The 26,847-nt window shown below is 40.4% G+C and overlaps 2 protein-coding genes across 4 annotated transcripts; one reads left to right on the top strand and one right to left on the bottom strand.

Moving 5' to 3' along the window:
• The first annotated feature begins 234 nt into the window (after nt 1-234).
• On the top strand, nt 235-4,914 carry atpaf1 (ATP synthase mitochondrial F1 complex assembly factor 1). The gene is made up of 9 exons (XM_085251313.1): nt 235-466; nt 1,087-1,195; nt 1,395-1,457; nt 1,823-1,885; nt 1,980-2,030; nt 3,298-3,345; nt 3,693-3,788; nt 4,105-4,212; nt 4,356-4,914. Exons 1-9 carry the CDS (start codon nt 252-254, stop codon nt 4,536-4,538), a joined length of 936 nt encoding a protein of 311 aa, XP_085107439.1. The 5' UTR covers nt 235-251; the 3' UTR covers nt 4,539-4,914.
• Nucleotides 4,915-5,539: 625 nt separating this feature from the next.
• On the bottom strand, nt 5,540-26,212 carry rhpn1 (rhophilin, Rho GTPase binding protein 1). 3 transcript variants are annotated; one of them, XM_085251312.1, is made up of 16 exons: nt 26,148-26,212; nt 25,626-25,725; nt 22,779-22,894; nt 18,078-18,206; nt 17,437-17,512; nt 16,985-17,062; nt 16,688-16,812; nt 16,060-16,226; nt 13,262-13,449; nt 13,023-13,179; nt 12,352-12,477; nt 12,007-12,201; nt 11,847-11,923; nt 11,608-11,754; nt 10,988-11,140; nt 5,540-10,510 (listed from the first exon to the last, which is right to left on the bottom strand). In XM_085251312.1, the coding sequence occupies exons 2-16, from the start codon at nt 25,713-25,715 to the stop codon at nt 10,298-10,300; spliced, it is 2,037 nt and encodes a 678-aa protein (XP_085107438.1). In that variant the 5' UTR covers nt 25,716-25,725; nt 26,148-26,212; the 3' UTR covers nt 5,540-10,297. The 3 variants fall into 3 exon arrangements, with proteins under 3 accessions (XP_085107438.1, XP_085107436.1, XP_085107437.1); XM_085251310.1 differs by lacking the exon at nt 26,148-26,212 and adding an exon at nt 25,916-26,110; XM_085251311.1 differs by lacking the exon at nt 26,148-26,212 and adding an exon at nt 25,916-26,110 and having other exon boundaries at nt 5,540-10,507.
• Between the last annotated feature and the right edge of the window lie 635 nt (nt 26,213-26,847).

Raw genomic sequence — 26,847 nt, 5'->3', positions numbered from 1 at the left:
AGTTTTACTTTATTTACACATTTTATGAACACGAAGTTGTAATTTTCTCTCTCTCCCTCTCTCTGTGTAAAAAGTCATATTTTGCTACTAAAAAACATGACTTTGTTATTGTGGTGTAAATGGGTAGTCCAAGTACAAACATGTTAAAACAAGTCGATACTTTATTTGCGATAACTGTTTGTTGTTTTTTTGTTGTTTTTTTTTTTAGCGGAACCAATATGTAAACCGTTCTCTCCGCCGGAGTATTATAGATGTGGGACGGGAACGATGGAAAGATGGCGGCCGCAATGGTGCAAATGTCATGTTTGTACCGGGGGATGTTAGCGGTCAGGGCCACTGGCATCAGGACGCTGATCCCCGGGCTGGTCCCGGTCCAGTTCCGAGCCTTCTCGGTGCGGAAGGAGTCCGAGCTAGAGGAGAATCCGTACTACAGCAAGTACCAGGACAAGATCCAGAAACTGCGCAGGTCAGCCACCAGCCACACACCACCACAACCCCCTTACAAACGATAGGTTTCCCGTCGTTTACAGTTTCACATTAACGCTGAGGTATACGGAGTATCTCTTCAAAGATTTCACCCACAGTGAAGTTGTCTAATATTATTTATTGATATGTTTTTAATATGAATATCTATTGTTAAACTATAATGGGTCGGCGTGTGAAAATGCAGGAGAAATCCAGCATGTAGTATATATGAAATATATATAAATATTAAAAATATCCATTGAATTCATTTCATAAATGTAATGTGAATCTTTTATCATTTGTTTACTTTGAGAGTTGTTGGAATAGTACCCAGTGGAAGATAGTGAATGAATTTCTGCTTTTAACAGTTTGCTTGTTTCATTATGTTATCATTATAAAGCCACGAAAATGGATTATAGTATAACTACAACCACTCTCCACTGTTACCGTTGACTTATTGGTTGTTTTAATGTTTTTATCAAAAGTTCCTGAAGATAATAATAACTGTGATCAGATGATAATGATGTGTACAGTTACAGTCATGATAGAATAGTGATATTAAACACAGATAGTTAGTTAGTTAATTTGTTTTTACACTGACTTTGTCTGAATCCTCTGTAGTGCCAAACCGCAGGAGTACAAGACCCGACTGGAGAAAAGGCATGAAGCCAATAAGGAAGTGCTGGGACACTCGAAGCAGGCAGAGTTTGTCCGATTTATGGAGCAGGAGGTGGAGTATCAGCGGGGCTCACAACTGAACAACATGATGAGACAATGGACTAGTTAGAAACTGTTTCGTTTCTAACAACCACTTGTTAACAATTGTGTTGTTGCGTAGACAATTTTATTCAGATGTGTGTAACTGGTTTGCATTAGGATGGTCTGGTTGTAGTCAGTGAATTTCCTTTTTGCTGTGGAAATCTTTGCAGCTGGAAAAAAGGGACAAGATGGCAGCTGGTGACGCAACATCAGGAGGTTTTACAAAGAATAAGGTGAGCTAAAGATAGAAGAGGTTTAGGCCTCAGTTGGCAGCAGTGGATCTTGAATAGGACACAAATGGAATACTGAGACAGTTCGCCTTCAATTTAAGAGTTATGTCTAACTGCTCTAACAGCATTTTAAAAGCTGCAGCTTTTATTTTGAAGGTGAATTGTCTCTGTTTCTGGTTTACATCGCACTTTCCACTGTTTTACATCACTTGGCATGTAGCGCACAAGTGTCTGCAGGCACATTAGCATCTTCCTTGCAAGCTGTGAGTGACTGCAGTAGCTGGTTAGCAACTTAAGTGATTACAGTGAGGTTCTCAAGTCACTTTCCCCTTCTGCTGTTGTCTCAGACTGTGATGTGTTTTCTTTAGACTTTGGGCTCCATCCTCAACTTGGAGATGATCAAGGACAAGACAGGCGAGGAGATTGCAGAGGTGATTGTGTGGGATTGGCCTGTGCACATCAGCCTCAGACTCTCTGTACAGAAACCTTTTGAAACTGTTTTCACCTTTCCTGTTTTTCTCTCAGCTTTGGATGAAGTATTATTCTACCAAGGATACAGTCAGCGCCATCATCCCAGTGAGCTTTATGTTTTTATCTCCTTTATTTTTTGCTTGGATTTAAATGTGAAAATAATATTCATATTTGGTGGCTTTCTGATTGTTTGTTTTTGTCTATTAGTCTTTAGAGTAAATCTGATGGTTCAATGAGCTTTGATGAAAAGATGTGCTTTTAAACACCGGATGTGACAGAGAAATCAAGTGACACAACATGCTCATTGGCTAAACAGTTGTGATTAACTAATTGGCCAATGAACGTAGCGTAATTTTTCTGTCTTTCTGATTCTAATAATGAGCTCAATTTCCAAAATGAACTTTGTGCTTTATTTAGCATAACTTATAAATAGGAGCTGAGACCACAGACTGACCAAAAAAGTGTTTACTTAGGTCACAGAGTGACAAAGCTGAGGGCCATGTTCTTCCTCACAACCAAACCAAGTAGGAGGAATCACCCCCTGCTGTCCATGCAAGAGAATGCAGGTTTTTGTAAATTTAGCATCGGGTTTAATTTTTATGATGTGATATTTTATACAAATACTTAAAAAAAAAAAAAAAAAAATTCGATGGTACTGCATGAGGTGGTCAGCAGTGATAGAGAAGTATGTGAGTTGTGGTGCAGGACTGGGTGGAGACGAGCGCCAGGGGTGATTTGTGACAGAAGGACATGAGCAAGGGAAGGTTTACAAGATGGGAGTGAGACCAGCTGTGATGGTCGAACTAAAGACAGGAGGCAGAGATTCACTTGGAGTGACCAGGATGGACAAGATTGGAAACAAGTGCATAAGAGGCACAGATCATGTTTGGAAACAAAGCTGAGATGGTTTGGACGTGTGCAGAGCAGGAAGAAAAGAGAGAAGAGTCATGGATGTAATGAAGGATGTTTGGTGAGATGGAGGAAGATGATCTGCTGTCTGACAGGGCAAGATGATATGTTATATACAGTCTGTGGTCTCATTGCTAATTAGGTAATGCTAACTCATATATGATGTACAAGCAAAAGGACAAGCTGTGCAGTGATGCAGAGAGTTCCTTTGACATGGTGTCAGTAATAACACAGGAAAAAAATAAAGTGCTTGCTTTCATAGAATGTTTGTTTTTGACTCATCTACACATTTAAATTGCAGATTTTTTTTTCTTTGGGGCTTTTCTGTGCAGTTTGGTATTGACTGATAATAACACTCTAACACTGCAACGATGCCATTAAGATAATATTTATAGTTGCAGATTAAATTGTGATAAGCACTGTTCATAATGATCTAATATTCTCTCCTCTCTTGTATTTGCAGACACAGATCTATGAGATGATTTTCAGCAGATCACAGTCCTGCCCAATGGTAAGATCAATGCAGCAAGCTATGGAAGCTAAGCCAACGTTATTTCTGAACACTTTAATAACAGCAACACTGACCAAAGTTCGGAGTGAAGGAATAACAATACTGAAGATAAGAAAAAAAAAAGCTGCAGAAAGTGATTGATGGGTATTTCAAAAGCAGCAACAAAGTGTGGCTGAATAGCTGCAAAGTACTAAACTTTAAATTGTCATACCTGTGATTATTCATTAACCATCTGATCATCAAGACTTTCATGATGCTGTTATTCTGTTTTCAGGCAGCCCAATTTTTTTCCCTCTTTTTCTAAGTCGTCACCTCGGTGACTTTTCTCTGTTTCTCCTTCATCTCAGTTCCTTTACGCTTTGCCTCAGAAAGAGGGTTACGAGTTCTTTGTGGGTCAGTGGTCCCGACACGAGCTCCACTTCACCTCCCTCATCAACGTCCAGGTAAAGTGCTTCAGACTTACAACACCTTGACATGCTTCTGGGAAAGGTCATTACTCTCTGGATTCCGGAGCTTGTGAAACTAGGCTTTACAGAGTCATTCCTTCTGGCACCTTTCCTTTGGTATTTTTAACCATAAAAGATGGAAAGAGAGTCTTTATTTTGTTTTTTTACATTTTTGAAATTAGCAATTACGTTTTTTGGAAATGAGTTGATCTGTTCATGCTTGGCTATTTACAGTAACAGCAACTTTGCCCAAACTCTCGTAATTCTACTTTGAGTTTATCACGGTAAATTACCTGATGGTGTCTGTGTGCAGACGCTGGGTGAGAATGCTCCCAGTCAGCTGATCCTATACCACTACCCAGACCTGAAGGAGGAGAAGGGCATCGTGCTCATGACAGCAGAGATGGATCCCAAGTTCATAGTAAGTCCACATACGAGCCTATATGAATAGACTTCAGAGGTTTTATGTTCTTGAGAGATTCACAAATACAGCGATGCAGCGGATGTAGTGTGTCACACCTGATGTGTATTTAAGGCCTCAACATCTGTCCCTCATCTCCACAGACCGTCCAGCAGGCTCAGTGTTTGGCTAACCAGGTGCAGCTCTTCTACGGCACCCAGAGACAGGAGACTTACCGATTGGTGGAGATGTTTAACCACCACCCTGCAGAATTCAAGCACATGTCAGTCATAGCAGAGCTGGAGCAGAGCGGTTTGGGGCCTGCAAACCCTTCCACGGGTTCCTGAGATGGACTGAAGTTGCCACCAGACAGCCTGCTGAGGAACTGTTGGTCTCCGTGTACAGTCGCAAAGATATCCAAGCTTCTTTGCTCAGCACGCTCCAGTGGGATATAGCTGCTTCTTGCTCTGTGTGTGCAGTCTCCAGCAGCAGCTGTGAATTACAGAAAAAAGAACTTAAAGAAGCACAAACAGCTTCTCTCAATATTTACTACACATCTTGTGTGTTGTCAGTTAGCCTCAATGGGAAAATAATGTTGAAGTGAGCACTTCTATAATAAATAGTTCTCACTTTGTCTTGTTTTTCATATCAGACTGTGATGTAAGCAGAAGAACATTGTTCATAGGAATCCAATTAAGTAATAAATCATCTTCAAAACTGTAACCTGTTTATATAGTCAGCGTTCTAACCAGAAGAAAAACTTTAAACACAATACTGAGGCAAACAGGAAAGTCTTCACAGCCTGGATTGTGACTGACCACTTATTAATGATCAGTGTGGTATCATTCCATACAACTGTTACTGTACGTTAGAGTTCACATTAACCAAATATTTATGACAGATTTTATTTATTTTTTTAACAGTGATGGAAACATTTCACGTGTGTCCTTCCTTTTGACACATAACACTGATGGATTTATCAGAAACTTCCATAATAACACCCTTAACAACAGTGCAGCAGAGGTGGGCAGTCTCTGCATAAAATGACATAAACATATATTCTGGGCCTAAAGTGGAACTTTGCAAGTGAGGCACCAAAGGCTCTGGTGCAGAATTTAGAAATAACTGAAAGTAGAAACGAGTCATGTACAAAATTGTTTTAGCTTTACTAGATTTACTTTCTTTACATGTAAGCTGTGGGCAGGTAACCTGTGCTGCTGCTTCTGAGGTTTGGTATGCTTTGTGGATGTACTCAACTTTACCCTGTAGTATAAGAGCAGATATTACATAAGCCTTTGTGGCTGGTTTCAAACCCTCCAGCCAGAATACAGCTGTGTAAAGGTGGAGTTTGATAAGTGATACTAAAGAGAATACTCAGCAGACTGCGCTACACTGCATAGGAGCACTTTGTATTTGCTGATATTTATTGAGTTGTATGAAACAATGCAATTGAATGTACAGATTAATTTTAATCGATACAGCTTCAATTCACAACAGTAACTTTAAGGTGCTTTATATTTTAAGGGAAAGACCACCAATCACACGACCCCCTATGAGACTGAAAACAGCTGAATTCAAAGATTAAAAGCTGTGGCTCAATGCATCATGGTTCTATGATGCGTGCTACTGCATGTGTTACAGTAAATGCAACAGTAAGAATGGCAGCAGGTCATTATTCACTTTTATTGTATTTATTTAAGGAAAAAAGTACTGTGCAAATCCCCAAATGCAGTATTAGGGATGGTCACATATTCAGGCAAAAACACAAATTCATTTCTCTTAAAAACAGTCAATTCCAAGCATTTACTCAAATGTACACACACACACACACACGGAAAGCCAGAGAGGACATAACAAAAAAAAGTATTTGGGTCTAATCACAATAAAAAGATTTAAAAAGTATTTTCAAAGAGTTCAAATCTATTTTTCTAATGCCATAAACAAAGTTTTTGTAGTGATAGAAACACATAGTCAACAGACATAAATCTATGTCATTGCAAAATAATGCAGTGCATCTGCAGGTTGCAACACCTTAAATTTAAGCTGGGAGCTGTAAATACAATTATAAAGCCAATTTAAGACTTACTTAATAATCACACAAAAAAGTACAGACAAGGAAAAAAATGAATTTCTATTAACTTAATCTCAACTTTTACTAACTCCAAACGAAACAAGTTAGGCCAGCGTCTCTTCAACAGTCAGCAGTGGCTTCTGGCCCTGGCAGATCCCCAAAGAAAGCAGAATGGATTTGCACGGGGTGGCTGTGATTGTATACCGACTAAATGCTAATGACGTGTTAGGATCGGGGATCGGAAGTTAAATGTAGACAGTGAGAGAAATGAATCTAATGTTGAAGGCTTGTAATGAGTAGTGACACTTTGATGGTACACATTTTAATTCACATAATAGGGAGTGACTGAAAATTCAGAAAAGCAGGTTTGGGATGAAATGAACCAAATTTCTAAATCTAGTCATGTTAAGTCAAAGACAGCAGTTGCTTCTGTCTAAGATGGTTATGTCAAACAAGGTTGGGTTGTCTACGTGAATGAAAATGGATCTCTTGATGATTTATGCCTGTGGAAAAGAGCCACTATTACTACCGAACAAATTTGAAAACAGCTGATGTTGGCTAGAAGAAACTTTTCTGACTGAACTTGGGTCGTTTGGTGTAGAACCGCATTCTGCCATAAAACTGGCTGGATTGGTATTTGTGCAGTGCTAAGTGTTTTGCTGAAAGTGCAGCTGGCCCTAAAAACTGCCATTGAAGCTGGCAAAGGGTGTCAACGTAATTGTGCTGTTGGGCAACTGTGGAGATGTGTGTGGTCACGTTTCTCAGTGGTTTCTGTCTGAAATGGCTTGATCCCTAAGAAACAGGGTGTTATGGATTTGAAAGCATCAGAAGTTTAACTTATCAACATTGGGTGCAAGTAAACCAAAGCCGTGCAGCAGCAGTTCATCAACAATAGGTAGACTGCTTGAGGAGCAATCTGCATTTCCTGCATATAAATGTGTAATCTGAAGGAAAGGAACAAGATCTCATACTGCAGAAAATCCCATCTGGTTTCCATTTGTAGTCAGAGCACTACTGATCAAACACATCTGACCACATAACTGCATGCAACAATGCTTGCAGAGAACGGAAATGCAATGATAAGACCACTGAGTAATACTTTCTGACAAAGATTTAGCTTTCGAGTGAAGGAAGATGGAAGAAAATCATGGCCTAGATGTACACTGGCCTTACTTAAGCTGTGAAAACAGAGAGCTGAAATCAGGTGCTGGATTGTAGCAACGTTCTTTCATTTGAACCAGTTTCCTACAGCACCTGAACTGATAAGGGGTGTGAGTATATTTCCCATACATCCATCCATCCATTCACTTCCGCTTATCCTTTTCAGGGTCACGGGGGGGTGCTGGAGCCTATCCCAGCTGTCATAGGGCGAGAGGCGGGGTACACCCTGGACAGGTCGCCAGTCTGTCGCAGGGCCAACACACAGGGACAGACAACCATTCGCACTCACATTCACTCGCACATTCACACCTAGTGGCAATTTGGATTATCCAATTAACCTATCCCCACAAGCTGCATGTCTCAGAAGACAGACATGCTATATTTCATAACATGTAATTGCTAAATTTTATTGGGGCTAAACACAGTACAGGAGAATGCTCAACAAATACAAATTAAGCAGACAAATATAACAAGTAGAATAGGGAAAGTGTATCTGGAAACCTGCTGACAATGTGAACTGAAATGTAATGGAAAAAATAGGATGTAGAGAAGCATATTTGGTAACTCAGTGTCTCAACAGGGAATTAAAAAATGTTTCAAAAGCAGGATGGAGGAAAGATTATCTGGCAGCCTCGGGTCAAAAACGGGTTATCAAGAATGTTCAAACACAGGATGGAGAAAATGAAACTGTTATCTCAGTTCCAGAAACTGGAGTAGTTGATGTTAGTGAACAGAGGAAAGAAATTAGCATCTCTGTGCTAACACAAGTGGAGAAAAGTAAATGTTAAATGGACTGGTTGTTATATAGTGCTTTTCTACTATAGCTGAGCAATCAAAGTGCTTTATACAACGTACCTCGTTCATGTCTATTCATACAAGCAATTTTTTCTATGCTTAAGTGTTTTTCTTTCTATCTAACATTCATACTCTGGTGGATGCACGAATCATGGTATCGCATCGCAATAGTCTTCTTACTGTCAAAAGTGGCACAAAAGTTGCTAATTTCCAAAGGAATGTGAATATCATCATTGTGAAAGAAGTTGTCAGACCTTTTAAAACTATATTTAAGATTTTCTAGACGAAACAAGACTCAGATAAACACTAATTTTTGCTCTTGTCCCCTCATGCTTTCCACACTCATGACTATGGACCGTCATGTCACAGTGAACACGACAAACTCAAATAACATTCATTTTAAGCTGGAACAAAATGCTACTTCAAGTTGTATCAACATTTTACAAAAAGTTCAAACAGCATTGATTTAAAGAAAGAAACATTTTCTCAATACAGCTCTTACAACTACAGATGCAACATTGGCTGTTTCTAACATACAGTACAGTGGCTGGACATTGTTAAACACAGTGGACTTTGATGTAATCACACCTCATGTCATGCTTTTCCTACATGATCGCTCTCTATCACATTTGACATCCAAACACACATCCTCTCAATGTGAGTACATCATAGGCATTATTGTAAAACCTGAAACTACATTTACAAAATATTTGTCACAGTGCATTCAAAATACTAAAACTACATTAGAAAACAGAGCAAAGTTCAAGTGCTTTAGTCACCTAGAAATGATAAAACTAAACATAAAAAAATGATCTAAGGATTAATTCCAACATGACACTTTTAGTAATAAATCCAGGTTGAACTGACTGTCTGAATTAATCCTAATCTATTAAAAACTGAATGTGCTTTCTGTCAGAAGTGAACAGATTAACCGTTGGAGGCCTTCAGTGGTTAATCACAGGTGACTGCTGGTCTATTCGGTCCCATCAAGAATACAGTACAAGAAATTTTGTGCTTCCTTGCTAATTCTGCTCTATCTTCTTCAACGATTATTAACATTTAGAGAAGCTACTTTCAGCTGTATTTACAAGGGATCATCACAGTGGGTAGCACCACATTGGCAGGTTTTTACACCAGATATCTCTTCTGACGCAACCCCAAAGTAATTTGTGTAAACCACTACACTCTGACAGAAGCTGTTTTTTTTTTTCTTTATTCTTACCAAATAACTTTGCCAGCTGTATCAGGCAGAATTGTACAGTGCTTGAACACTTAAAGTGTGTCCATAAAGAAGGGTACTGTACAGCTGTCAGCTTCAACACAGCAAGCATGTATGTTTGTAAAGCCTTGAAATTAATTAAGAAGAAGCCTCAGTTCTGTTATTTTGCTCCCTTTATACTTTTGTGCTTTTATTTTTGTAGCTACTGCACTTATATGACATAAAGCTCATTGAAATTCTACAAATGTAACTTTGCTAGGCCCTGTGGAAAATTTGCATCTATTTACTCACACACTTACTGACTTTATATACATTGCCACCACATTCTTCCTAAACATGCAATTTAAATTCAAAGTCAGGTTACCCCAGTGTAGGAACTGGGGACACTGTTCAAGGCCTGTACAATGTAGACAGTCCCAAAAAGTGAAGCCATGGTATCTTGGATGTGGGCAGTGCCATATTGTGCTGCTCATTTGCAAACAGATCCTTCATAGTAGTGACTTCAGGTGAGAAATTACAGACATATTTCCACTATCGACTTCCCTACTGCGCAGTCTCTGTTAGAAAGATGCCAGGACACAATTCTGTGATACTTCAAATTCACTTTTGTACAATGGGTAAAAGTAATAAACATCACATTTCAATGATTAACTGACGAAGATGTCAGATATGCTGGAGTGTGCAAGAAGAACCTGGCACAGCACGTGTTCCTTGACTATACATGTTTTTTCTTTTCCTTTGTCCCAGCTTTGCATCATCACCTACCTCCTCAACTCAGGAGAGGCTGTTTCTTTGTGTCTGCTGTACTTGTACCGTGTGCTCCGCTGCTATTCCCTGAGTGATTCTTCTGAAGTCGTCTCTTAGTACATGGCCTCAGTGTCTCGGATGCTTCCGAACGACAAACTGAAAGCGCTTCCAAGTCTTTTTGTGATCGTGCTGCCTTCCCTCTTTTTCTTCCTGTTCCAGTTCAGCAAAGAGGCGGAGCTCTGGCCTTTAGCCCCAGACAGCAGACGATGCCGAGTGTTTTCTTTGTCGCTGCACAGCGACAGCATAACTGCCCTCCTCTCCACCTGCTAAGAAACAAAAAAGCATACACACAGGTACACAACCACTGAAACAGCAGCCAAACCCCACAGATATTTCCACAATTTAAGGAATCAAAGAAGAGACTTTCAGTTTTGATTCAAAGGTTTGAAAATAAAGTATTGCATTGACCTGAGCCTTCAGGCTAATACTAGGTTAGTATAAAGATGGCTCAAATGTAATCAAATGACAAACACTCATATTCCCTTGTTTCAGCATTTTACAGGTGAGGGGTAAAAAGCATCCATCAGAGAGACAGAAGGGTAAATTCTGAAAAAAGGTCACTGAGCACGGCCTTTTCATGCTGCTTATGCTGGAAAAGGGCTAGACATCCATGGAAAACAACAAAAAATAAATGCCACCAAAAAGCTTTGCAACAATTTATTGTTCTCTACGTCTCTACGAAGGAAGTTTATCTGAAATCTACATGCTTATGAATACCCTACATAGCTCATACACATATTTACCTGTGTATCATGTGAGTGTAATGTGACCACACTGATCTCCACCCCTCTGTCACTGCAGCTCTTCAGCATGTGGACCACCTCACCATGTTTGGCCCACTTACAGTCCTTTCCATCTACTGCTACTATGTAGTCTCCTTCCCTCAGTCCAGCCTCCTGAACACATCATGTAACATCATTAGTTCATCTTAATTACATGTTTTGACCTCATTTTTTTCATGCAAGTATGCAGGCCCGCAATATATTCCCACAATGAAGAAGGAGACAAAAGAAGGAAGTGTATTGCATTTTGTCTCCTTCATGTCCATCACAACTCTTTTCTAAATAACAAATGAATGGCTCTTTTTTGCAGTTAACTACTTAATCAAGTTCAATTCAACTGTATTTATGCAGCGCCAAATCACAACAGTCACCTCAAGGCACTTTATATTGTAAGGTAGACCCCATAATAATACAATAAGTAGACAGGAAAGCAGGTCTTAAAATATTTAAATCTTAGAATCAAACTGCAAATCAATTCCTTTTGAGAGGATAAAAATAGAATAGAAATAAGACTACAAGAATACAAGAGAAGATCTTTTCTTCTCACAGAATCTTCTCTAGATGTGCAGGGTATATCTCACCTCTGCCCAGCCTCCAGGCACCACTCCAGCCACCAGGACAGGAGAGTCTCCTCTGAGCGTGAGCCCCAGTCCTCCTTCTCTCTTATTCAGGCAGATCACACGCATCGGGCCCCAGCGAGCCCTCGCACAGAACACTGACAGTGGACCCTAGAGCATAAGAACAGGAAACAATTTTAATGGTTACCTAACCTGGGTAGGTATCTGCCAAGTGTGTATTATTTCTTCCCTGTGGGACTTACCAGTCTTTGGAAGATATCAGTAACCTTGACTGTGGAGAAGTTGGGTGGAATGACGTCTGGTTTCTGGTGGGTATGAGCTGGTAAAGAAGCCAGTTAGTCACTATGATTTAATCAAACAGAAAATGTAATCACTGACTTTACGATTATACGTGACACTCACACTGTATCTCTGGGGCCTCTGCAATTTCATCAAAGTCGTCCTCTCGGTCGAGCTCTGAGTATTTGTCCAGGGAACGTTTGTGTGTGACAGAGAGCACATCCTGCAGGATATCCATCTTTCTCAGGATCTTGCACAGACTGTGGACACGCATGGCCTCCTCATGTCTGATTACAGCACGCCGCAGGTGGGCCTTACCTTCATGTAAGCAGAAATTATTATTAAAAAAATAAAGGTTTCAAAGAATGGGAATATAACTATTCAAGTTATAACATGAGCATTTTGGTTCATTTTCAAGATGCTTGCACAACGCAGCTCATAGCAGCTACGTGATGAATACAAACTCACCAAGTTTTCGTCTTTTTTCAGGATCTTGAAGAACCTGGCTGAGTTGTGGCCCAGCAGGAACACTGGCATGGCACTGAAGGAAGGCCTTCTCAGCTTCCTCCTCCTCTTCCTCCCCTCCTGCCAACACTATGGAAAAATATATACAGCTAAGATCTGTTTAGAAATGCTAATTAGGTGAGCATTATCTCTGGAAAAGAATACAATAGTTAGGTTTATTGGGTAAATCACTAGAAATGTCAGTTTTCTTCTTCAAAACACAGTGCTTTTGATGCTGCATAGGTGATACACAGGACAGAGGTGTACTCCATAGGTGACAGAGGAAAACAGCTTTGTTGATGAATTTGCCTCATTAGGCATTAACAGACTGCTGACAAGATGACAAGCACAGACAAGATAACGTCGCACACTGCCCGCTGGATCAGTCTGACACCACTCTCACACCACCAAGAATGTCAGTCTTTGATAAAAAATATTACATTACAGTCTGTTTATAAATTAGCAGCAAAAAGTGTCTTACGTATGTAACAAGCTTCAACTTGATTTTAAGACTTTTTAAAGACACAAGTGTACTGCTTTAATTCAAAATTAAATATAGCCAAGGCAGAAGGTTATCTACAAAACAAGAAGTATGAACTCTCCCTAATGAACATGTGAGTAAATTTTGTACTTACACATGTGGTCGCAGAGTGCAACAGCAGCGTAGTAGTGGGAGAGAGCGCGGAAGTGTTCAGATTTTACCTGAACCATGGACACCCATGAAAATGGCACGTAGTCCTTCATCAAAGGCTGTGTCATAGTCTGCTGCACTAACAAGTAAACATCTGACACCTACAAAAAACACACATGCATACAGTTAAACATAGGGCATTAAGGGTAATAACACAAACAAAGCACATATGTATTTACTCACCCGTGCAGCCTCCTGTGCCAGCCGGAGCTGGGAGGTAAAGTGCGTGTCCTGTGTGGTCAGGGTGATGCGCTCAAACACACACTCCTGTACCTGGGCAAGCATGAGCCGCACCAACATGCAGAGTGATGGACTACTCATGTCCAGACTTGGAGCGTTGGAAAAATTCTCTTTAAGATAATTAAATGCACCTACACATTAAAAAATAAATAAATTACCAATTAGCCATGTGAATTCAAACATCCTGATATCAATGTTTATTATATCAAAAGTATATAATAAAAACAACTGAACAAAAGCTTTAAATTTACAGGATTGGGTACCTCAAAATCATCAATAGCTGATTATAAACAACAACAAAATCTGTTATATTAATGGCAATCTTCTTGTTTTGGCTGCTCCTTTTAGGGATTGCCACAGTGAATCATCTGCCTCTATCTCGCCCTATCCCTAGCATTGTCTTCTGTCACAGCAACCCTCTGCACGTCCTCCTTTGCTCCTCTGAGGTCTTCTTCTTTTCCTTCTGCCTGGAAGCTTCATCTTCAACATCCTTTACACAATATATCCACTATCCCTCCTCTTTACATGTTGCATTCTTCTCTGTCACTCCTGACTTACTCATGCAATATCAATATTTCCTATTCTTGGTACCCTAACACATGCGTTCTCTAGATTCAAAAAGACAACAGTGAAGCTCTTTCTGACCTCCATCAATACTCTCAAAGCAAACATTGCATGTGTAGTTCTTGCCACGAAGCCAGACTGCTGCTCGCTGATCAAACCTCTTCTTAACCTAGCTTCCACAACTCTTTCCCTTAGCTTCATGTACAGTGGGGCAAAAAAGTATTTAGTCAGCCACCGATTGTGCAAGTTCCCCCACCTAAAATGATGACAGAGGTCAGTAATTTGCACCAGAGGTACACTTCAACTGTGAGAGACAGAATGTGAAAAAAAATAATCCATGAATTCACATGGTAGGATTTGTAAAGAATTTATTCGTAAATCAGGGTGGAAAATAAGTATTTGGTCAATAACAAAAATACAACTCAATACTTTGTAACATAACCTTTGTTGGCAATAACAGAGGTCAAACGTTTACTATAGGTCTTTACCAGGTTTGCACACACAGTAGCTGGTATTTTGGCCCATTCCTCCATCCAGATCTTCTCGAGAGCAGTGATGTTTTGGGGCTGTTGCCGAGCAACACGGACTTTCAACTCCCGCCACAGATTTTCTATGGGGTTGAGGTCTGGAGACTGGCTAGGCCACTCCAGGACTTTCAAATGCTTCTTACGGAGCCACTCCTTTGTTGCCCGGGCGGTGTGTTTTGGATCATTGTCACGTTGGAAGACCCAGCCTCGTTTCATCTTCAAAGTTCTCACTGATGGAAGGAGGTTTTGGCTCAAAATCTCACGATACATGGCCCCATTCATTCTGTCCTTAACACGGATCAGTCGTCCTGTCCCCTTGGCAGAAAAACAGCCCCATAGCATGATGTTTCCACCCCCATGCTTCACAGTAGGTATGGTGTTCTTGGGATGCAACTCGGTATTCTTCTTCCTCCAAACACGACGAGTTGAGTTTATACCAAAAAGATATACTTTGGTTTCATCTGACCACATGACATTCTCCCAATCCTCTGCTGTATCATCCATGTGCTCTCTGGCAAACTTCAGACGGGCCTGGACATGCACTGGCTTCAGCAGCGGAACACGTCTGGCACTGCGGGATTTGATTCCCTGCCGTTGTAGTGTGTTACTGATGGTGACCTTTGTTACTTTGGTCCCAGCTCTCTGCAGGTCATTCACCAGGTCCCCCCGTGTGGTTCTGGGATCTTTGCTCACCGTTCTCATGATCATTTTGACCCCACGGGATGAGATCTTGCGTGGAGCCCCAGATCGAGGGAGATTATCAGTGGTCTTGTATGTCTTCCATTTTCTGATGATTGCTCCCACAGTTGATTTTTTCACACCAAGCTGCTTGCCTATTGTAGATTCACTCTTCCCAGTCTGGTGCAGGTCTACAATACTTTTCCTGGTGTCCTTCGAGAGCTCTTTGGTCTTGGCCATGGCGGAGTTTGGAGTCTGACTGTTTGAGGCTGTGGACAGGTGTCTTTTATACAGATGATGAGTTCAAACAGGTGCCATTCATACAGGTAACGAGTGGGGGACAGAAAAGCTTCTTACAGAAGACGTTACAGGTCTGTGAGAGCCAGAGATTTTCCTTGTTTGAGGTGACCAAATACTTATTTTCCACCCTAATTTACGAATAAATTCTTTACAAATCCTACCATGTGAATTCATGGATTTTTTTTTTCACACTCTGTCTCTCACAGTTGAAGTGTACCTCTGGTGCAAATTACTGACCTCTGTCATCATTTTAAGTGGGGGAACTTGCACAATCGGTGGCTGACTAAATACTTTTTTGCCCTACTGTATGGCTCACCACCTTTATCCCTCTCTGCTCATGCTTAGCTACAATCTACAGAACACTGCCTTGCAGTCTCCTTTATCTTGCAGTTTGCACATGCGGCATAAGGGTTAGTATGCAGTCATTGTTAACCCAGACCCGACAAATTCAGAATGAAAAATTCATTTTTTATGATCTGCATCTTTGATCTGGTCAAGATTTTACATCAGCTGCACTTCCTGATGCAACCCTCCCTATTTATCTGGACTTGGGACCAGCACTAGGACTATATTGCCTTGTGCTGTTTTGTGTAAAAAACAAGCCCCTCGTATTTGAAGGCTCACAAAACGAGAAATCAAGTATTTTGATGTATGATTTTGCCATTGTGCTACCTGCAGCACGCTGAAAAGCATCTATAGCTCGGTCTATGCCAGCTGTTGCAGAGCGGTCCTGTCGTGCTCCGATCTGCGTGTACAGGGCTCCGATGTTGAACAACACACTTCCCTTCTCGAAGGCCAGCGCACGCTGACACGATGGAACGCCAGTCAAAGAGTCATACCTGAATGACAAACGAAAAGGGAACCACCAATGAGCAAAGCCCCTCCAGAGTTTAAGCTGCTGGAACAAAAGTTTCTATTAAGCTTAAGTTTTTTTTTTTTACAGTCATGGAATGAGACACTGCCATCCATGCTCTGCTTCATAATTATCACCTTCAAGCTCAACTAAAATTTGTAGCCAACCACTTAGAAACATAAATGAGATTTTAATTCTGGAAAAATGGTTTTATAGTCACATTACATAAATCTGTCCCTGGAAAACAACTATTGAATGCTTCGATTTTCTCCTGAAAGAGAGAGCAGCAGTAAGGCACCAGGATGTAGTAACAACACGGCTAAAGTGCACATTTAAAAAACTGTTCCTTTGCCCATTTTTATTTTACTGCATATTGCACATACTGTAAAATGCATGTTAATGATTATGATAACCCTTCAGTATTTAAATTATGCTATCATATAATACCAGTGGAAATGAACACCCAGATTCTTCTGAGCAGAGAAGAAGCGTTGATCCAGGTAGTACAGCTGATTGTAGTACTCCATTAGCAGCTCCAGACCGGCCTGGTTTCGACTGGGTGTACGCATGGCCTGATTGAATAATCAATAAACTAAATGTTAACACTCATTTAATGTCAGCTACAGACAGCCTAAAAGAGACATCAACTTTAAATAAATCAATACTTTTCATTCCACTTGTTTTTCTACCCATGATGAGCAGAATGTTTACTCTGGATCAAACTGTATGGGTGAATTTATTAACCTGTCTAAGTTCCATAAGCTCTTTGATTTCCTTGTCATAGAGAAAGCTGTCCTCCCCGTAGTGCTCACATATGAAGTCCTGTGAAGGCAGACAGAGACACGGTGACAAAAGAATTATCTTCACGTGTCCACATGAAGATGATTTTGGTTATTCTTCCATACTATCTGGAAAAAGGAAAGCAAATAAGCACAAAAATATGATATTTCATCAAACTACCCATCTGTGTCAAATGTTTAGTAATGAACAAGTAATGAAAAGAAGTCAGGCCAACTAATGTAAATTAGCATAAAAATATAAACACTGCTTGTAAAATAAGCTTAAAAACATTGATTCAGTAACTTTTATTAGGATACATTTATTGCAATAATCTTTTACTCAAACACAAGTTTTTCTTGAAAAGAACAACAAACTGGATAAATAAAGAGAAGGAGGTAGATAGATGCTGACTTCACCTTGATAGCAACAGTGACATCCACCTCTTTGGTTTCTTTTAAGCCAAGTGGGATCATTGGAACATTGACAGCCTCACTACAAAAAGAAATTAACAGAGGTAGTGTAGGTTTCGGCAATGACTGCTGCTGCCATCTGCTTGTTTTCAAAACCAGCGAGCACTATTCTCAGTGCTTCATCCTGCTAATCAGAAAAGCTAAAGCCAAGCAGTAAGCCTGTCACCCCCCACAGTTACCTACTGCCATTCACAATAACAACAAATGTGCACACTGCCACCACAGGGTTATTGACTATACTCTAATCAGGGGATTTTTCCCTCACACGATACGGAGCCGTGGAGGCAAAAATCTTATGGCTGTGACAGAATGCATGACACACATGTGGATGCTTTTTTCCTTTAGTCTGTTTAAATAAATGTGACTGAAACCCAACTTTGACTTAAACCCCATCCTATTATTAAAAAACAAAGATAACATTTCTAAGGACTGGTCATCACAAATATCCAAGTACAAGGAGGTTATACACCCAGTGCCAGCGTCACTACAAAAATATAATGGATGCTTGTTTTCCCCAATTATAATGATCATTAGTCTAATAAGCACGGCCTGGAATTAATGGGACAAATACGCATGCATTTGTGCACCTGTCTGTCTGGTAGACGTCCATGCTGCTGTTAAGTTCCTCCAGCTCCTCTTTGAGCAGCTGCAGGTTGGAGTTGACAAAGCTGAGCTCTAGAGCCACCGTCTCCTTCACCTTGTTGTTGGTTGTCGCCCTGCAGAATAAAACACAAAGACGTCCAGGTGTTTTGTTTTGTTTTTCAGTTCTCAATACTTCTTTGTGGGCTTTCTAAAAACAGTACTTGGGCTGATTCCTAATCTGCTTTGTCGTAGAGCCCAGTATCACAATTAGAACAACACAGCTAAAAACTGACTTGCTACTTTCATTCAGTATTAGTGGATGCAGCAAACTTTTCTGAGAACATAAATTCAGGATGGGGTGAAGGCAAAAAAAAGCCTCTCTTTAATTTATGCAGCTCTCTCCACCTTCTCCTCCCTCTGTCAACCACTTTCTCCGGTTCACCCCCCAAAAACAATGAGAGGGTCGATGACTAATGCCAGCTCATACTTCTATGGGGTACACAATGTTCCCAGAAATCTGAAGCATCTCTAGTTTACAATGTTGTTGTTTAGAAAAGTGGTAGAGAATTCCTCCATTATTGGTCCTAAACAGTGCACAAAATTATTGGGACTTTGCAGTCATAAAGACATTCTATCCATGAAGGAGAGAAATGCATCAAAATGGGCACTGTGTCAAATTCACAGAAATGTAGAAGAAATGGTTGAGTTTAGATGAACTGAAAAAATAAAGGCCTGCAACATCAAATTTACTTACATTTCCTCTGGCCCATCTATCCACCCCATCTATTCTGTATCTTGTTTTAGCGGGAAATCTGGTGTCAGTTTTGGAGATGTTTCTACAAACTCCACGTCGCCTTGTTTTCAAGTTATCGATTTCACAAGACTTTCAGAAAACTTACTCTGACTTTGAGAGTGAGGTCACTGAGATTCGAACTCATCCAAGATTTTCAGTAGATGCACCTGTGGTATGAATATGAATACACTGTCGCATTCTGGAGTTATCATATTCAAAAAAAATTCAGAAAACTAAACCTCTGACCTCGACTTTGAGGATTCAAAATCCTCAGATATTTCTAGGAGATACATCGATGATATCAATTTGTAGCTCCTACGTCGCCTTGCTGTTGAGTTATCACATTCACAAGCTTTTCAGAAAACTACCCCTCACCTTTGACCTTTAGGTTGAGGTCACTAAGACTCAAACTCATCCGAGGTTTTTGGTAGATGCACCTATGGCATTTGAAAATCCTAGGTGACTTCCTTCTTGAGTTATCACAAACTTAGGTGTCCAGCCTGCCCAGCTGCCCATCTGGAGGGATGACTACAACACCCCATCAGCCTTTTATGGCTGAGCGGTAAAGAGCTAAAAAAAAAAACATATGTTTGAGTGTTTATCTTGAAATAGCACTTCAGCTTCAGTTGCATATACCTGTTACCAGAACACTCACATCACTTTGAATTTGAAAAATTTGTGGCATTTTTTCCATGTTATCCTTTAACACATGACCAATCTCAGTTCAAACACACAACTGAAGCTCACTTTTGAGGACTTTTTAAATCAGGTTAAGCTTTCCAGTTAGACCACTTCAGCTTCACCTCTCTCCTCATCTGTCACTGCCTCTCCCAGTCTCACACACACAAACGCCGATATGTAGGATCAAGCCCGGGCCAATCTGATTAGTCAGCATTAAAAAGGCTGCCAAATATCCCCTTCACACACATCCACTTACACACACAACATGCTGCAGCTCCGGAAGGGTAACACAAGTATTTCTTGCTTATGAGATGAAGAATCAGAGAAGTTTAAATGTTAGAAGTTTTTTTTCCTGTCGCCATAACACATTTTAATTATTTTAAAAGCACTAACCAAAGCAGAAACAGAAAACAATGTTTTGATATCATTAAGAACAAACTGATCGACAAAGTCATTAAAAAACTGAGCAATAGTCCTTGTCACATGACCTGTAAATAGTGTCTCTGTATGTTTTTACTAACTTGTGTTTAACACCAACCTGCCAGAGGGTCTGCAGATGGAAATTAGCACAAGGCTATAATCTGGCATATTTACATTTGTTTAAATGTTCATTAATATCTATTGCCCCTCTTTCTAAATAAATAAATGAAATAAATTATATAAAGCACCTGTGAGATAAGAAAAATATCTCACATGCAGAGATATTTTGCAGACCTCTGGGGTCTGCATGGACCCCTGTCACTGGGATGATGTTTAAACAACATTACAGCTCCTCAGCTGAGCTCCTACATGCAGCACAAAACATGACGTCTTCATTAGCCAATCACAAACCCTGATTAGTGACACCCCCTCCCCTGTATTTAATTAGCATCCCAAACCCCCCTACATACAAACACACACAAACATCGACTCCCACACACCAGCACTAATACCATGACACAGTTCCACAACAGTTTCACAACAAGTGAAGTGCAAGTGAAAGCTACATGTTTTTGTGTATGTGTGTGTTCATGTGTCTATGTGTTCCACTTGACTGGAAAAAGAAGGACAGAAAAAAAAAGGTCTGACAGCACCAGACAAATAAGTGGGGGATGAGCTTGCCAGAGCACCGCTGGGAATCTCTGCATGGGAACAGGACGGGGGCAGACACAAAGCTAGCTGATTACAGGCTGACGGGTTGTGTGGGGGTCTTTGTCTATGTGACCGGGCGTCCCAATAGAACGGGAGAGAGTGCTTGTTTTATATCCAGTAAACTGAGTCATCACCTTTCGGGATAAGAGCCTAAATAGGTCAAATGTGGAGCTAGGGAAACATTGAAAAGACAAATAAAAATAAATTAACACCCTGTTACACAGTAATTACTTTAAGGACTGTTTCATCATTTGAAACATTTAGAAAACAAAACAGCAACAGCCACTGCAGTCAGGCCACTCAAACTGGCTTGACTATGAAATAAGAATTTGCAAATAGAACGACAGATAGGGCATCAAAAGAGTAATTTATTAATCTCATACCAGCTGTGGTTTTCTACACTAACTAAACTTATGGGAGCATTTTGAAGCATCGTAATAATACAATAAAATAATACAGAGTACAGAGTAAATAAAAAAGAAAGAAGAAAGCTTTTTTTCAACTTTACCAGTTGTTGCAAAAACAAGTCCTGAGACAACAGTGTCTGTCTTAAATTAAAAACATGGTTATTTTGATTAGATTAGATTTTAATGCGGCACCACTGAGGAAGCAGAAAGGAGCTCTTTGCTTTAATTAAGTGGCTCCTCCTACTCCTCCTCCCGAATAGTCCTGGAGCAGCAGCATGTCCCATGTCTTTCCAGAGACTTTTGCACAGCGGTCTGCTCATACTTTAAACATTCTAAAACTGCCACGGCAGAGGTTTAGAGCAAATGTATCCACATACTTCATGCATATACTCTGAGGCTCTGTACTAATTTACCTCTGAGTGGGCAATAAACATGGACGTGTTGAGAATGAGTTGAGGAGACAGAATATAGAGGAGAGCCATGGAGAGACACTGGACAAAGATGATGCCAATGTCCTCGGAGACAAGACCTTGATGCTATGTGAACATTTCATTTTTAACTTCGTTCACTTTCCTCACCAGTAAAACTCTCTGGTTTGTGTGAATGACAACTGGCTGCTTCAAGACACAGGGCCAGCAGTTCAGAGAGTTGGGAGATTAGCTTCAGTGGTGCTCATGCTGCCAAAGTATGCAGTGTTCACTCACTGTTTTGTTTGAAAAAAGCATTAATACAAAAAAAGCAAATATTTGCACAACAGGGAGGAGATAAACCAGCACAAGCACATAAACAGCCATATTCACACACAGTGAACACAAACAGAGCTGTAAAACTGGGTGGTGCTGGTGTGTGTGTTTCTTTAGGATGGGAGTGATCTCTGACCTTTTCCCATCAACCGACTGAACCAAAAATGTGAGGCAACTAACAAAGACGACAACACAGATGGCACCTGAATGGCATTTCTCACAAAATCAAACAGAAAAAGTTGCTGTGTGATGAGTGAATATACATTATATTTAAAGCAACTGTGATACAGCTGACAAACACAAAGCTTCACTATTTTTTACCCATGGGATTGGAAAAGCAGCTCAACACTACAGCACTGCATCACTTATTTCCAAGAAGATTCGTGTCCATTTTTGCCTCTCCAAACTGTGAAACAGACACGCATGCAGATGTTGCATTACTAGAAGGAGGAAATAATCTATTTAAAGCCACGAATTCGGTAGTGAGAAAAATGTATGAAGTACATTCCAGGGTCCTTAATCATCAAAATTGATTAAGCTAGGCAGCTAATATGTATATACATATAACTGTTAATGTTAATAATGTCTGTTAAAATGCTTTTCCACGATTATGTTCATGTTGGCTTGAAATAAAATATCTTCCTCTGCCGTTACTGCAACGTCTGTGCGCATGTACGTGAAATGGACACCGTGGACTGCTGTGTCTATTTCAAGTTCTATTGTGATATCAGGTTGCAACCACCCTACCTATGGGAGTAAGCTAAAGTTCCTGGAGAGAACATCCAAACTCCACACACACGATAGATTCAAACTCAGGTCCTTCTTGCTGTGAGGCAGCAGTGCTAACCACTGCACCACCGTGCTGCCCTCGTGTAACATTACAACAGAAAAGTAATTAAAAATAAAATAAAAATTGTGCGTGCAATGTTCTGATCCGTCGCAATGTCTCACCTGAACAGGTTCTCCGCTCCAGTTCTCATACGCATCTCCTTGTTGATCTGCTGGTTGATGCGAGCCCGTCGATGCTGCAGCTTACTGCGCTGAGTCTGAGCCAAAGGATCACAGCCCTGCAGATGAAATAAAGAAATGGAGGAGGTAAAAGAATTACTGAATTACTGAATGACCAACTACAAAAGTTGCATTTCCCACAGAATTAGACTATCTTAATTAATCTACTCACCGGCAAGAAAGCAAACCCTTTTCCAAGCAATAGCGTAAATGATGCTGTATGTTATAAGGGTGTAAAGGTTATGGGGTTATCGTTTTTATCGGTAACTCGGTTTCCCTGGGTCTTTAAATTATGTTTTATGATTAAATCTTCTATTTTTTTGGTACCAGTACTGGTTTTATTTTTGTTATATTTATCCGCGACACCTTAAAGGCCGGTCCATGAAAATATTGTCGGACATAAACTGGTCCGTGGCGCAAAAAAGTTGGGGACTGCTGCTCTAAGAACAACACAGATACTTCCAGACACCAGTTTAAAACCATCCAGTTGACTACAGGATGAGAAACTCAAGCAGCTGACTAATATCAAAGATAGCAACAAAAGAAACTGGCAAGTGGACCAGACTGTAAAGAAACACGATGGTAAGGGCATGTGAACTTCCACTTATATCGTTATCAAGTCCCTGTATGAGAAACACTGGAGTCTGGAGAGGAAGCTGAATGATATCGAGCCTTAGAGAAACACAAAGTGGAAGGGTCAGGGCTGGTTGAGTTAATGAATTTGCAAAACCGGAGCAAACTGATGTAGTACCAGTAAATCCATCATGGAAGCTGCTGAAAAACCTAAAACTTAAAAAAAAGACAGCTACACTAGACTACCAAATATACTTGGTGGCTGTTAATATATTTTGGCAGTCTGCCCAAGAAAACACAGAACAGCTGTGCAAATGTGACAACATTACTTCATGCTGTATGATCTGAGTAAGAAGTACTGGAAGCAGCATGGCAGACTTACAACCAGCTAACTAATGTTTTCCCCGATGGAAATTATCCTGTCCAAAAAAAAAAAAAAACCGTAAGAGACACAGCCACAGTGGGGATAAGATTTGATATATCGAAAATAAATCTCAAACAGACTGCGGCGCAGTGAGAAATTACTTTTTTTAAGCCTTCCTGTTTTCACATGACACTAACCCCAGTTTTACCATGGCACCATGGCATGTCATTACTGCCAGTGGAGAGCAGTCTGAAAGAATTACTTCGCACTACAAACCCAGTATAGCATAGAGATGATGGACGTGACAACACGTGAAGGTCATTGTGACTGCTTAACATGATAATACTGTGCCACAACAAAGCAGAGGACATACATTCTCTCAGAAGATAAAAAACTTTAACAGGATCTGTACATGTGTTTGAAGATTTAACAGCTTTTTAAAATCTTGCTTCAACAGAGGCAATTTGCTCACAATACTTTAAGAACTGCCTCACAGCTGGTAATTTGTGTGCTCACTAAAACCAGACATGTGTCATACAGTACAGCACACTTTCACACTCTGAGGTAAACAAATGTACAGTTACATGACAGATGGCGGAGCTGTACTGTAAACAAGCTGAATACTCCCTTTTTCTTATGCCCTACTGCTCCTTCCATCTTCTTCTCTATCCCTCTTCCAGGAATCTCAACAGTATATAGTTGTTATGTTTGTCTCTCTCTTTTTCTTCATATATCTCTTTACCTCCCAGTAAAGGAGTTTGTTTAACATGCGCACATCAAGTAACCCTCCAGTGAACTGAACTGATCTCCCACGACAGGGCAGGTTACAAAGACTGAAAATCGTACTTCTGATTGCTTTGGTCACTAACAGACTGGTGCACGGAAGATGCTGACTGTCTGTAAACACTTGCTGTTTACTCTCCAAGCGTTAGAGAAACTTGTGAAAATGTGAAAAACTGCCAACAGGAGGCAAAGAACATTCGCCTTCAACAGTGAAACTTCTGCCTGACTGCTGAAAGAAACACATTTTTAAAAATTGCAAATTTTTTGGAAGGCAAATGCTCACTCATTTTGCTTCTTGCTTTTCACAGACAACTTGGCAAGTAGTTTGGAATTGTTTGCAGACATGTCACAATCCTCCAGGTACACTACTTGCAACCGTGGCACCCAGCTAATGACTAAAGCAACCACCAAGAGGTTTTTGGTACAACACACTATTATATACATACAGTAAGCAAAGTAACTACACACTGCTGTTAATACAGCATGCATAGATTATATATAATCTATTATTTTTTTATTGGTAAAAGTGATAACTAACAGTTTGGTAAATGTATATTCTGTGATTTACTTATTTGTTACATTTTATTTAACAATGTCAGGAAAGCAATGTTTCAGGGGATCCTGATGTCACACAGTCTCATAAAAATAAATAAATTACAGACTAATAATTTAACAGTGGTATACGATCAGCACTCTGTGAACATCTACACGAAACCAAGGTATATGTAAATATAGAGCTAGATCAGTTCAGCCCTTCTCTGATGTATTGGGATGGTCACTATGTCAAAACTCAGAAAATGTGGTCAGCGAAAACATGTGCTCTTTTTCCCAATAATGTGGGTATTATCCCTGCTGCTAACTTTCTTTGTTCCCTAAGTTAAAGTTTACATTTGCCAATTTACATGATTATCGATGACATTCAGGTTTCATGTTCTTTAGTTTTAATTACAGGTCCAATAAGATCCCCATGTGAAGCCACACAGCATCATCTCGTGGACTGTATTCTAATTTTACTTATCCAGTATTTTTTTTTTTTATTTGAAATGAATGTAAGAGTGTGGGTGTCTGACCTTGCGGATGCTCCCACTGTGGCTGCCATCTGTGGGTAAAGTCGACGGGAATTCGTCGTCGTCGTCAGAGGGACCGTCTGACAGGGACATCTCAAACTCTCTGCAAAGATTCATGTCAGCATTTTTATTACACTCAGGCACGTTTAGACGCACTTCTCATACACCACCGCACTCTTGGAACAAGACTCTTAGCTTAACTCGCCATTTTAAAACGTAAGTTTTATCCCAACGTAAACAAAACAAAAATATCCTCCCCAAAAAGCGTTAATTTGGCTAACATTAATCCTTGCCTTATCGCTGGCTCCTCCATCGTCAAGCTACAATACCGGCGATCAAAAAGTCTCTACATGTCTCCCAACTTTCCCACCACTTTGTGAATTTCCAAGTAAGCGTACTACTCCAAAAACAGTCAACCGCAGATTAACTTTTTTACTCCTGAAAACAACTAAGCTTTCGCTTTAATGTACAACGTCGTCCGCACGACTCTTCCCGACGTGTGTGCAGCTGGGAGCGCTTACTCACAGAGGCGGGCCGCGAATGTAGAAGGTAGCCAATCATGTTGCAGCTTCTAAGACGGGCAATACATGAAACAAATCATAGGGGAGGTTGGGACGGAACAACGATCCGAGGTGACCAATTGCGAGTCGCTCGTGGCATCTCCCATACTCCGCGAGTCGTTTCTATGGTAACGGCAGGGCTTTGGCTTCTGTGTGTGGGCCTCGGAAAGATTACAGAAGCTCCGCCTCAACCTAGGACTGAAAACAATTTTCCACATTAGATCACTTATTCTGTTATTCATTGTCTCCGTGCTCTGTTCTGCTGTTGTCATATGGCAGCGTTTTTTGCCTTTTTAAAAACTTTTTAACTTAGAATGTATGTAAAGTTCATCAACAGGAAACACTAATAAACAGGTTACAACATAGGTTACAACAAGGTTACAAATAAAAAAAATATTGAATATGATGTAATAAGTTGGGTTTCATTCTGTAAATGGTGATAGAGTTTTTGTTTTATATGCTAAGTCTATATCTGAAGAAGCCACGGCAGAGAAGAAGTGGGTAAAAAGCTCAATACTTGCATGTAACAAAACATGCAGGAAGGAAGGTAAGCCAGTGCTAAGGTGGCTTAAACATGCATCCCTCCTAATAGTCAGCAGGGGGCAAATCCTCTCGATGGGTAGTAGTCTACGGGAAACCGAGGCTTTTCAGCACTTTCCTGGTGG

Source organism: Mchenga conophoros, linkage group LG17, assembly GCF_057382185.1.
Source record: "Mchenga conophoros isolate Kocher_MC1m ecotype Shallow Benthic linkage group LG17, M_conophoros_male_GT1.1, whole genome shotgun sequence".
NCBI lineage: Eukaryota > Metazoa > Chordata > Actinopteri > Cichliformes > Cichlidae > Mchenga > Mchenga conophoros.
This window is presented reverse-complemented; position numbering and strand designations above follow the sequence as displayed.